The following is a 13,157-nucleotide window of genomic DNA, read 5'->3' as shown; positions in this document are numbered from 1 at the left end:
AACCCTTAAAAGCAACAGCCTGTTGCACATTCATACAGCTCATACATGATGCATAAATTCCATCCAAACACAGGATTCTGTCTGGTCAGTGTCAACTTCTTCCTCTGAATCCTAACAAGAAGTTTTCTGATAAGAGAGCAATAAATTCTTTTTCTCTGAAAGATTCAGGTGTCGTGTGGCTGCTATCTTGCTGTGAGTCCTTTCTTTAAAAAAAGTATCCTACATAGCATAGTTTCTATTTTAACATTTTTTTAATAACCTAAAACTATATTTAACACACTATTAAGAGAATTAATACACCATCACTTTCTAGCACAACACATATAATATTCACTTTTATATTTGTGAAAAGCCAATCATAAAATACCCATTTTTCACACTGGGCCTCACTGGTCAGACTGGGGGGATGTGGGATGTTCCAGGTGGGACATCCCCAGAGCTGGTGGTGAAAGGGAGCTGGAAATGGGTGGGTGATGTCCTTTCTACCCGCAGTGATGTGGTGAGGGGGTTCTAATTAGGGGAAGTGAAGGAAGAGCTTGGAGAGCAAAATGTGGCTGTTGATAAAGAGATTGTGGATTTAAAATGTGAGATAAGGGGTTGGATCATCTTCTTGCTCTTCAGTTCTGTTTTGAACTAATTCCAATCCCCACAGCTACAAAACACTTATTAAATCAGAAAATGCCAGCAAAGAATGCAGAAAGTTGTCAGTGCTGTATGTGTGAGCTTGATGCAGAGGGATGGGATGGGGCTGCACTGGGTTGTAATTTTCGGTGCTGTTTAGGCTGTTTAGGTGTTCTGGAAGGGCCCAGGGATGGCCTTGAAGAGCCGACGCTTCAAAGGACGAGGAGAGACTTCTGATCTTGTCTCGGTCTTGGTGTTTATTAATTGTTTATCTAAAAGATTTTCTTTCAGCCCGACAGAGGTCTGCACAGCAAGCCAGCCATGGGCACACTCCACAAGCTCCTGGGCAGTCACTTATCTTTATACCCGAAGTTACGTGTACAATATTTATCATTTTTCCCCAATACCTTCTACCCTTATTAACCGGTGCACTTCTAGTAATAACCAATCCCAAAGTGCCACCATCACCACAGAAGATGGAGGCCAAGAAGAAGAAGAAGAACAGGACACGCCCCAATTCCTCCATCTTACTTCTTTAGACCCCCCTGTACAGAAATCCTAAACCCTGTGTTTTACACTCTAATTAACTTATCCCTTCACCATTCACCCAGTGAAACCTTCCCAGTCCTCATACAGGCGTCGTCTCCTGTGTAGGATCAAAGTCCAGCCACCAGACGCTTCCGGCAACATTCCAGGACTCCCGAGCCCCCCAAGGGTGGTCTCAGCCACTCTGCACCTCCATCCTGAGGTGCTGAGATCCCACACTGGGTCCTGTCAGGGTGGGCCCTGAGGGGCTTTGATACCCCGAGCAGCAGCTTCAAATGGGACTGAAGCTCCAGGAGTGTGTGAGAGTGGGACTGGGCATGTGGAAGAAATCCAGGGAAGGTTTTATGCCCTGGTTTCACCTGGGATTGAGTTAATTTCCTCCCCAGCAGCTGTTCCCAGGGCTGTTTGGGATTCAGTATGGGAGTAATGTTGATAACACAGTGATGTTGATAACACAGCAATGGTTTAAATTAGGGATTTTTCACTCTGCCAGTGAGCAGAGGCTCAAGAAGCTGGCAGGGAACAGAGCCAGGACAGGTGACCTGAACTGGCCAGAGAGATATTCCACACCACAGAGTCATTCTGAGTGTATGAAAACTGGGAATGATGGCCTGGGAGAGGTCAGAGGGTCCTAAACAACTGTACTGGCGCCAGCACTTGTCTCTCTGGGGTTTTATGTCTCCACCTCTCATTATTTTTTTTTATTATTAATTATGTCTAACTTTTTTCAATTATTAAACTGTTCTTATCTCAGCCTCGAGTTTTACTTTCTCCCCCCCAATTCCCCCATCTCCTTGTGGAGGGCAGTGAGCTGAGATGTTTAGTTGCTGGCTGGGGTTAAATCTGAGAGGGAAATGTTTTTAAAAAAACGAAACCAGTGAGTATTTGAGCACTTAAAACCAGTGAAATGAGGGTAAGGTATATGTAGAATAGAGGGGGAGATAATAAGTGATAAGAGATGATGATTGGGTGGGACAGAATTAATTTAGAAGGAAGATAATGTAAGTAACTACCAGAGGATGTTTGTACTTGGCCCAAAGCCTGCTCTGTGTCTGCCTCTCCCTGTTCACTCTTCCCCAGGTTAACCGTGGAATGTCTGAGCTCAAGGAGATGTGTTAAAAATCAACCTCCTCTAGAAGCCCATGGTGACACTGCCCAGGGCTGGAATTCTCAGCTGGAGGAGGAAAACATCTGTTCCCAGGCCATAAAGGTGAAGGTGTTGGGGGTAAAGGGAAAAGCTCTGTCAGCTGCCTGCTCCTGCCTCACTTTCTCTCCATGAGGTCCGTGGATGATGAGCCCTGCACCCCAGGGGAAACCTGGCATGGAGATTCCTGGCATGTAGATTTCCCAGTTCCCAGGGAATCCTGGCAAGGAGTTCCCTGGCATGGAGATTGCCCAATCCCAGAAAATCCTGGTATGGAGATTCTGCAGTCCCAGGGAATTCTGGCATGGAGATTGCCCAATCCCAGGGAATCCTGGTATGGAATTCCCTAGCATGGAGATTTCTCAGTCCCAGGGAATCCTGGCATGGAGATTCCTGTCATGCAGATTCCCCAGGTCCAGAGAATCCTGGTATGGAGTTCCCTGGCATGGAGATTCCCCAGTCCCAGGGAATCCTGGCGTGGAAATTCCTGCCATGGAGATTCCCCAGTCCCAGGGAATCCTGGCATGGAGATTGCCCAGTTACAGGGAATTCTGGTATGGAGTTCCCTGCCATGGAGATTCCCCAATCCCAGGGAATCCTGGCATGGAGATTCCTGGCATGGAGATTCCCTAGTCCAAGGGAATCCTGGCATGGAGATTCTCCAGTCCCAGGGAATCCTGGCATGGAGATTCCCCAATCCCAGGGAATCCAGGTATGGAATTCCCTAGCATGGAGATTCTGCAGTCCCAGGGAATCCTGGCACGGAGTTCCCTGGCATGGAGATTTCCCAGCTCCAGGGAATCCTGGCATGGATTTTCCCTCTTTCCCCTCAGCATTTCTCAGCTCCTGTTCCACTCCTCTTGGAAATCTTTGTGCCTTGGCTTAGGGAGGGGAAGGGCCAAGAGAAAGGAAGGGGAATCAGAGGGATCAGAGTCCTATCAACGTTCTGGAAAGGGGCAGCAGAAATTAAAGCCCAGCAGGATTGGAAATTATCCTGGAGTTGCAAATACAGGGCAGGAATATTGCCAGAGGCCTTGGCTGTGCTGGACACAGCAAAAAGGATTTGCTGCCTTGGGTCATTCTGGGATGTCAGCATTGGGTGTGTAGGGATGGGGTCAGGAAAGCCCTGATGGAACAGGACATGGCAAGGACAGAGGTCAGCACAGAATGGCCAAGGAGAGGGCACTGTCACAGATATAATTTATCAAAAATCCTTTCGTTAGGATTTTTTTCTCCTGAAAAGCTGAAAGGCCTCAGAAAGGAAATGTAAGCAATGGTTATCTGCTGCTGTGGAATGCAAGAGGTGCATCTGTGATTGGTCTCATCAAGAGCTTCCCATGCCAGCATTTATTGACTCCAAAGAAAAGCAATTGCAGGCAATTTAAAACATTTTTATTTTAAATTGCTAACAAGAACCTTGAGATAAGTTGACAGAACCTTAAAAGAATATTAATTTTGCACATTCAAGTCAACATGTATTATTTTCTACTAGTAGTATACAGATGGTGGAAATCCAGTTTTTAGGGGGAAATATAAAGGCATTAATCTCTTTCTATACAAACATCATGTCTGGCATCTTAATTCTTTATGGTTGTATATTTAGATCCCATTTTGTACTTTGCATGTTTAGAAACAGACTGCTTGATCTGAACATTTTCAGTCCCAAACATGCATTTTTACTGATTTAAACCATTCCTACTCCCTTCCTCCCCCAATGCAGAACAGGCACCTGAGAGCTCTCAAACACGTTTCAAGCATTAGAAAACTGCAAAACTTGAATGGAAACTGGAAAAAGCACCTCAGTGTCCACTCTGTTTGGAGTTGTTTGTGATGCAAGGAATTTGCAGAGGATTTTCAGTTAAGGTCTGCCTGGGGAAGTTCCTCACAGACAGGAGACAAAGGTAAGGCCCAAGGTGACAAATGCAAGGCCCAAGGTGATAAAGGCAAAGCTGAAGGTGTGAAGGTGCAAAAGTTGAGGTCAGGATGCTCTCAAAGCAGTCTCTGCAACTGACAACACAGTTTAAAACCCAGCCTGAATGCTTGTCATACCCTGAGTGGAGAAACTCAGACTCCAACCAAATAAAAACAAGATGTGGATGCATAGTAAAATACTTCTAAGTTTTCTTGTTACAAAAAACAGAGACTTGGCAATTATGATGTTTTTTCTGTTCACAGGGAGCCACCATGACCCAAGGTTGGGCTAGGAAGGTTTCAGTGTACATTTATCAGTCTATTTTTTTGAAAAACAGTAACAAAATTCACCAAATAAAGGTGAGGGTAACTTTTAAAACAAGTGGTTGGGGGAAACATCTGCCAACCAAGGACAGTTCCACATATTCAAATGTTACAAGAAATATATCAGGCAACAAAAGCCAGGTGTAGAGAGTCCTGCCATCAGGTCCAGAGCATGTCTGTCTTCTGCAGGAGCTCTTCTGTCCAAACCAGGGAGACATTTACTGCTGGGGCAAAACTACATTCCAAGGGGAGGAACTAATACTCCGAATTCTGCAAAGGACAAAATACAATTTTTGCATGAGATGGACAAAGATACAACAACTTTCCCCACTCCCCCAAGGGACAGTGGCCTCTGCAGGGGCTGCATTTGTCCCCTTGGCAACAAGGCTTGTCTAAAAGTGACATTTCAGTTTGGTTTGCCAGATTCAGCCCAACACTGTGGAAATTCTGTCTCTGGATGTGCAGGAGCTGTGCCTGCAGTGCCCTGAGAACACCAGGTTTAGTTGCTCCCAGTGGGAACCAGGACAATCATTCCTCAAAGCTGTTGCTTTGCTGCTAAAAGCAAATAAAAATCTTTCATTTCAGCATTGGAGCTCCTTCTCTCCCTCTCCCAGATGGAATTTGGTATTTTTTTCCCCCATTGGTGCTGGTTTAAGGACCCTGTTTCACTTCAGCTCTGACTTGGCTGAGCCTGACAGTGAACAGAGCACAAAGCAAAGGAATAATTTGGTTTAGGTGGAATTTGGTACTTTTTTCTCCCACTGGTGCTGGTTTAAGGACCCAGTTTCACCTCAGCTCTGACTCAGCTGAGCCTGACAGTCAACAGAGCATAAAGCAAAGGAAAAATTTGGTTTAAGTGAGGGGTGAAAGGGGATAATGGGGATGCTGTGTTTAGAGAGACAGAGCCAACGTGGCCAGGAAACAGCTCTGCCTAAGCTGGGCCACAGGAATGGAGCAAGGAAACAGAGAGGATGCCTCAAAGGAAGGACACAGAGGATGATCCCAGCAGCAGATTCCCTCAGAAGCTGCTCCGTCCACGCAGGGGGAGCCACAAAGAGCTGTCACAGGGATTCAGGAGCTCAGTACTCACAGGCCTGCAGACACACTGTATGGAAGGGTCTCAGGGGGCCGCATCCGGGAAGGCAATGAGTTGTTCTGCTCACTGATGGGGCTGGAATTGAGTGAATTTGGTTACTTCTGGCTCACATTTATGCATTTACTGCAGCAACGCCCTGGGGGATGGTGCTGTGCTATAGGAATGTGTCACCTTGTTGATGGAGTGACAAAAGTATCCTTTGTCTCCTTAAAAAGGAAAAAAGCCCAGAAGTTTCTCTCTTCAATGAGGTGAAAAAGACATTTCATAGGCCTGAGGGACTTCACCTCAAACTTAAGGATGGCCAAAAAGTCCCACCTAAGCAATTCACTAGAAAAAGAAAAGAACAATGGAACTAAATTGCTTTTGTGAGGTGTTTTACCAGCAGCAAGAATCTCTTGCACCTGGATTGGTTTTTCTCTGCAAAGAGTTTTGTTATTTTGCTTTTTATTAAACCCCTTTGTTTCCAACACTGCAACAGAAGCCATCCTGCTGATTTTATGCTTCCAAAGGTAGCTGAGCTATGTTGGGTGAGGAATAGACCTCCAAGAGCTTCTGAGGCCTGGCTTGAGGAGGCAACTATTACTCTGTGCCACCCTGCTGGTGGTGCTGAGAGCTGGATGTGCTCGGAGAACTCAAAGGTTTTGCAAGGAGTCTGACAGGTGGAACCAGGTCAGCCCCTATGGAAGAGCTCACACAGAACTCAGAGCTGCCAGGGGCAGGATTATTGCTGGATTGTAAATAAACCTATTAAATAAACCTGTTAAATAAACCTTAAAACACTTTGCCAGCCAGGGCAGCCCCTTCCTGTCCATCCTTGTTACCCCTGCCCCAAACTCTGACCACACTTTGGAAAGGGCACAAGGGGAGGATTCTGCTGACACAGGGCCCAACTCCAGCACATCTGCCAGACCCCAAGAGGAAGGAGCTCACAAGGAATCTCCCAAGGACTCAAAGAGCAGCCTGCCACAGGCACACAGGAGCAGTATCAGTGCTCCTGAGGGTTTCCTGCTCTGCTCCAGGCCACATGAGGAAGCAGGACACACTGAGCCAGCAGCAGGGCTCTACAGCAGCAAAGGCAGCTCCTGTTCAGCCATTAAGGTGAGGCTGGGAGATGGCTGTAATATTTGTATAAACAAAACTGATGTAAAGAATCAAACTTCCATTCCCTACCTGCTCATGGCAGAGTTGATCACACCCCACACAAAAGTAGACTCAGATCCCTCCAGCAAGTCTGTGAAAGAGAGAGCAGATGTTTTGGCTCAGAACTAAGAAAGCCCAGAAACCACCATCAGATCAGTGGCTTAAATGGCTTCCCACTGCCAGAGGGCAGGGCTGGATGGGATATTGGGCAGGAATTGTTCCCTGGCAGGGTGGGGAGAGTGCCCAGAAAAGCTGTGACTGCCACTGGATCCCTGGAAGTGTCCAAGGTCAGGTTGGATGGGACTTAGAGCACTCTGGGCCAGTGGAAGGTGTCCCTGCCCATGGAATGAGATGAACTTTAAGGTGCCATCCCAGCCAAACCATTCAGGGATTCTGTGATCAGGAATATTTCTGTCATATTTTTACATGTTCAAGAGGGAGGAAAAGTTGACCTATGAGGAATGTTTCCATTGCTATCACCACACATAAGGCACAAAAGCTCTTATGGGAGGAAGGGGTGCTTGGAAATCTCTTCCCATGCTCATTCTGGCAGGCATTTTGGATTGCTCTCTATACCAAGCTAAGCCTGCTGGGTTCAGAGATCCATGTTCACATGAATGATAAGCAAAGTGTCCTACAAGGCAGCCCTGAGCACTCCTGGGCTCACACGGGCCAGGAAGAAGGCAGCACATGGGCAAATTCCTCACCTGTTTCCCAGTCTTCAGCACTTGGAGGTGCCTGCCATGTGCTCCCATTATTCAGCTGCTCCTGTGAGGACTCAGAGGATCGGCTCACTTCAGGAAAAGAGAGAAAACACAGTGACCAGCAGCCCTTAAATCCATTAAAATCCATGAAATACTTTGGCCAAACCTGTAAAACACCTCTGGGCTTAAGAGCAAGCAAATAGGTTGGGGACAGCCGAAATGCAGCAACTTCAAATTTGCTTTTTTAAATGAAAAAGAGAAGACCCTGCTCTCTGAAACTCAGAGCAGGAATTCCGCAGTGAAGAGGAAACCTACTGACATGGATGCAGGCATCACTGCCTGTGCACCTCTACAGAAGACAGAAAACTGTAAGAAGAGCAGCCCATCCTTGTGGCCATTAATGCATCCCACTCTTCCTTCCAGAAGCATTTCCTGCACAGTTTTGGGTAAAACCTTTCCATTCAACAAGCCTGATAACAAAATACATGCAAAGCCTACCCAGAGCAGCTGCCATATTATCAAGAAACTGCCCAACAAAGCCAAGCAAATGAGATCAAGCTTCCCCAAAGCTGCTGTGTCACACAAAACTACAGACAACCATCTGCCTCCCACTTCTGGGTTATTCCACCTCAGTCCCCGGGGTGTCTCTTACCCACATCTTGCTCCACAAAGGCTTTGTCATTGCACTTCATGATGTGGTTGCTGAGGTCAGCCTGAGGAACCAGGTGACGAGCGTTGAAGGGACATGTGGCCAATTTCTTTGCAATTTCAGGGTTGCTCTGGACAAGGGAAAACCAAAATTATGCCCCACATCTGTCAAATTCACTTACCTCTTGTTGATACATAAGAAAAAAAAGACTGGGATGTTTGTGGTGTTGCTTTGAAAAATACAAAAATGAACAAGAAATTGCAATGTATTGGTTAGACACTAAATACAAATGAAGATGAATTTTCTTCCATTCACAGAAACTGAGCCATCCTGACTGAAATAGAACAGGGCCTCAGCAAACTCCCTACAGAGCACCCTGGGGCAGTCCCTGCCATGGCAGGGGTGGCTTTCAGGTCCCTTCCAACCCAAACCATCCTGTGATTCCATGATTCTTAAACAGTTCTAGCCAAGAAATCCAACTTGCTCTGCTCGCAGTGTCCCTGTTTGGGTCAGGGCTGTGTTCTGCACAGAGCAATGGCAGAATGAGCTGGGTGGAAGTGTTAATTGGATTTTATGCATAAGGGATGCAAAGGAAACAACAAAGTTGTCCTAAGCAAGAGGGACAATCTCCACCCAGACCCTTGCCACTGCAAATAACACTGTGGCATCTTCAGATGGACCAGTGACAATCCCCAAGCTGCTCTGCTAATTGCTAATTATTTAGACACTGGCTTTATCTGCTTGATGATCACTATCCCACCTCACCCTGAAAGTGGAAAAATGAACATGGCCTCCCTGAGAGCTGCTGGGAGAGACCAGAGTCTCCTCCCTGAACTACCCATGAAAGATCTGTCTCCTTCCAACAGAGCCAGACTGTGAATGGGTGAATGTCACACACATCTTTTATGAAAAATTCTTTCTTTAGGATTTTTTCTCCTGAAAAGCCTCAGGATCAAAATGTAAACAATGGTTATCTGCTGCTGTGGAATGCAACAGGTGCATCTGTGATTGGTCTCATGTGGTTGTTTCTAATTAATGGTCAATCACAGTCAGCTGGATCAGACTCTCTGTCCGAGCCACAAGCTTTTGTTATTCATTCTTTTTTTTTCTATTCTTAGCCAGCCTTCTGATGAAATCCTTTCTTCTATTCTTTTAGTATAGTTTTAATATAAAATATATCATAAAATAATAAATCAGCCTTCTGAAACATGGAGTCAGATCCTCGTCTCTTCCCTCATCGTCAGACCCCTGTGAACACGGTCACAGGTGAATTCCTGTGTGCCTGGAGCTGTCTCTAAACAAATCCTCAAGTTCTATGAAATAAAAGTTAAACAGGGCTACTTGTCAGGAAAAGCAGGAACACAGAGAAGCACAGAGTCACTCAGCCAGCCCAGCTCACCTCCTTACACTTCACCAGGTGATAGGGAAACCTCCGTGCTCTGATCCAATGGTGTTTAACCAGGGGGCACTGGATTAACCTCTCTGGATCCAACAAATCTGGGGGAACAGAGAACAGGGAAGAGCATCTGGTTAGGAAGATGAGAATCGCTCACACACTGGGGAAAACCCCACAGCACCACATCAGGGCTGTGGTCTGAGGGAGTTCAACTAGTTGCTCTTAGTTTGAAGCCATTCATTAAGGCAGGCACCTGCTTTGCATAACCAAATTAATTAAACATGAAGTTTTCATAACTGAGACATTATTTAAAACAGAGGAGAGTCAGCACCAGTGAGTGTAACAACTCTTTAGGTTACCTTATTAGGGAGGCACCCACCCTTACTCCAAGGGAAAGCCAGCAGCACTTCCCAGCTCTCCTGGAGGACCATCAGTGGCATCATGGCACACCCACCAGCACCTAAACCATCCTTTTTCCATCAACAGCTTGTTTTGCTGGAGGCAGAATGTGAAGGAATTGAGTTACACTCTGGAGGCAGCAGTGTGTCTAACATGCTACATGAGACTCTGAATGAAGCTTTTAATCATGTAATTATTTAGGAGCTGAGGCGTTACTGAAGCAGCAAAAACACTGAGGAACAAACATTGAATGTGAAGCAGGATGAATCCATGCATACATAATTGTCTACAACATACATTAAAATATAAATATTAATAAATATGGATATTCCCAGTGAGGGAGAGAGGCAGCCAGGAGGAGACACAAGGCCCCAGTACTGCCTGTGGGGTACACGCCAAGCAGCCTGGGCTGCTCCCATCCTTTCTGCTCTGCAGGGGCTTTCAGCACATTCAGGACTGGATTATGCAGGAGCCAACCCAGCTCTAGGCACTGGCTGCTGCTGCCTCTGCCCTCCTCTCACACACGTGGCTCCATCAGGTCCCAGGCTGGCAGCTGTAAAAATGCTGTTCCAGGAGTCCCAACGAACAGAATTCAGGCTAAGAGGAACATGAAAAAAGAAGGGACAGACAGGATCCTTGTCTCCACCTGGGCTGTGCAGTGCTGCTGCCTCTGAGCACCTCTCACCTCAAGAGACAACTCGGGGGGAAATTGCATTGGCTCATCTGCCCCTGGAAGAGCAATCACAAGTGGCTTTGTTACTGAAAATGTGAAAAATTGAACACTAACAGTGTTATTTCAGTATGAGAAAGCAGCATTAATTTTTTTTAGCACTGGCTGCGTGGGGGATGCTCCTCCCAACATCCCCTCCTCCCCTCTGAGGAGGGTTTCTTCTCCTCGAATGCATTCCAACTATGTGGTCAGGCCAAGATACACCCTTTATCAGGCACACAGTCTGTATTCTCCCGGCTAACATACCCACTACTGCATGTTAATCACCGATATATGTAAATACAGGATTAAGCACTGTCTGTTTAAGGAATTCACAAGGCCAAACACTACTTGTTAAGATTTTTCCAATAGCTTTTCCCTCTGAACTGGCGCCACGCAAGACCAAATGTGTTGCCAGTGAAGGGAAAGGGGACAGAGACAAGCAGCAGAGGAAGAGCAGAGCCCGGAGCAGCTCAGGCAGTCAAGCAGCCGCAATTTATACACGGCTGAAACCACCAAAGGCACCACAACAATGCCACGTGCAGGGAGAACCTTGTACCCGACACTGCATTGAAACCGATGCCAAAACCGCCTGCAGCGGCTGAGCCGGGAGACACGGGGGGGAAGCCACGCTCGAACCAAACAAAACAAAGTCGCTTTATTCAGTTAAATCCTGCACCCGGTGGGGCGACCTGGGCTGGAATCAGCGGGAGAGAGCCTGCCCGGCCCGGGCACTGGGCATGGGAACGGACCGGGGCAAAGAGGAGACAAACCCGGCTCGGGGTGCGGGACAAACCCGGCCCCAGGGGGAACAGACCCCAGTGGCGCCGCTGTGGTCCCGACCATGCCCGCACCGACGGGCGCTTTCCCCGTCCCTCCCCAACCAAGCCTCGAGCCTCACCGAAGTCCTCCTCAAGCTCCATGGCGGGGCCGGGCTGGGTCCGCTCTGGGTCCGGACGAAGTGTGGAGTCGGCTGCGGGGGCCGGGACTGCCTCAAGGCCGGCTGCGGGGGCGGGTGTGGAGCCGGCTGTCGGCCAAGTCCACCTCGGGATTGGTTGTAGGGTCGGCTGCGGATCCGAGTCCGCCTGGGCGTCGGCTGTGGATCCGAGTTCACCTCGGGGTTGGTTGTGGGGTTCGGCTGTGGATCCGAATCCGCCTCGGGGTTGGTTGTGGGTCCGAGTCCGCCTCGGGGTCGGTTGTGGGGTCGCCTGTGGGGCCGGGCCGCTCTCGCACTTCCCGCCCAGTCGCGGTTGCCGGGGCAACGCCGCGTGCGCGGCGCCATCGAGGGCGGTCGGGCCTGGAGCCCTGCTGGGCCCCGAGCCCGGGCCGGGACCCTGGAACTTTGGAGATACCCCTTGAATACCTTTTAATTACATCAGCCTGTTGCATATTCATAAACAATTATGCAGAGTAAACTTTTCCCTCAAACTAGTCTGCATGTTCCAATTATTGTTTAGCTTGGCTGCTCCTTGTATTCACCTTTTCAGATCGTGTGTATTTTTGGGTGCTGTTTTTAGTCCTTTTTTATCATCACCTCCAGTTGCTGGGCCTTGGTCCACTGTCTTCAGACAGTGAGTGCTGATAGTTGGCAGATCTGTACAGGTGTCCTCATCCTGTGTTCATTGAGTGTTACCCCATCCAATTTTAACACAAGCACACTGATATCAGCTATTTCATTACTATGTCTAAGCTTCTTTAACAACAGAAATAAAACTTATATCTTTATAATAAAGTTAATTAACACCACATGTATAAAATCCATTTTAATATTTGTAAAAAGCCAATATTGTAATATGTATCTATAACACAGGGTTGTCTGGTGGCAACAACACAGAGGGGAGAAGAGAGGATTAAAGGGAGGACAAAAAGTCACACATCGAAAAAACTTTAAACGTTAGCAAAGTTTCTTTTAAGACATAATATCCATTCCTCATCTGCAAGAGCTAATCACCACACCACATAAGACAAATTATTTTGGCTGGAATGGAGTTGATTCTGTCTGTGGTTGCACAGTAGATGGCACAGTGCTGTGCTTTGACTTTAGCATGGGAAGAACACTGATAATGTTGCCCACAAAAATTGCATTGATTACCTGGTGCATTATTACAAGCCAATAATTACACACAGGGAAATATCAGTCATTTATGTCAGAGTGGCACGAGCCTGGGTGCTCAGTGGACTTCCACAATGCCAAATATTAAAATTTTTACTGCTTGTACATTTTAGCAAACAAAGGAGAGTGGTCGTTCATTGGCTACATGTAACACAGCTCTTTTATTAATTAGTATTCTATCTTCTGTTGGCTAATGAATCTCTCATTTCTCATGCTATTTAGTCCATGTGCTCAGTCCTTTTCTTCAGGGTCAGTGGTCTGTGTGTTGGTGGCTGTGATCTGCCCCTGCTGGAATTATCTTTTACCCTCTTGGACCTGATTTTAACACAATTGCTCAGTTGGCTTTGTTAGTTTCTTCCTTATCTTGGGAGTTCTACCAGACGTCCTTGAAGGCTGTAAATTCTA

General features: G+C 47.1%; 1 protein-coding gene across 2 annotated transcripts; it reads right to left on the bottom strand.

Moving 5' to 3' along the window:
- Window positions 1-3,681: 3,681 nt before the first annotated feature.
- LOC132084298 (gametocyte-specific factor 1-like) lies at window positions 3,682-11,834 on the bottom strand. 2 transcript variants are annotated; one of them, XM_059489379.1, is made up of 7 exons: window positions 11,541-11,834; window positions 9,535-9,632; window positions 8,139-8,265; window positions 7,490-7,576; window positions 6,813-6,873; window positions 5,637-5,717; window positions 3,682-4,816 (listed from the first exon to the last, which is right to left on the bottom strand). In XM_059489379.1, exons 1-7 carry the CDS (start codon window positions 11,560-11,562, stop codon window positions 4,765-4,767), a joined length of 528 nt encoding a protein of 175 aa, XP_059345362.1. In that variant the 5' UTR covers window positions 11,563-11,834; the 3' UTR covers window positions 3,682-4,764. The 2 variants fall into 2 exon arrangements, with proteins under 2 accessions (XP_059345362.1, XP_059345361.1); XM_059489378.1 differs by lacking the exon at window positions 11,541-11,834 and adding an exon at window positions 9,911-10,025.
- Window positions 11,835-13,157: the final 1,323 nt, after the last annotated feature.

The sequence above is a fragment of the Ammospiza nelsoni genome, chromosome 26 (genome assembly GCF_027579445.1).
Source record: "Ammospiza nelsoni isolate bAmmNel1 chromosome 26, bAmmNel1.pri, whole genome shotgun sequence".
NCBI classification, from domain to species: Eukaryota; Metazoa; Chordata; class Aves; order Passeriformes; family Passerellidae; genus Ammospiza; species Ammospiza nelsoni.
This window is presented reverse-complemented; position numbering and strand designations above follow the sequence as displayed.

Bases quoted from the DNA above. Each gene is read 5' to 3' on its own strand.
- LOC132084298 (XM_059489378.1), bottom strand. From the start codon at position 9,974: ATGATGCCACTGATGGTCCTCCAGGAGAGCTGGGAAGTGCTGCTGGCT. The intron at 7,577-8,138 runs GTAAGAGACACC...CTTTTCCTGAAG, and splicing joins CTTTGTGGAGCAAGATGTGG to TGAGCCGATCCTCTGAGTCC. The intron at 5,718-6,812 runs GTAGGGAATGGA...ACTCAATTCCAG, and splicing joins ATCAACTCTGCCATGAGCAG to CCCCATCAGTGAGCAGAACA.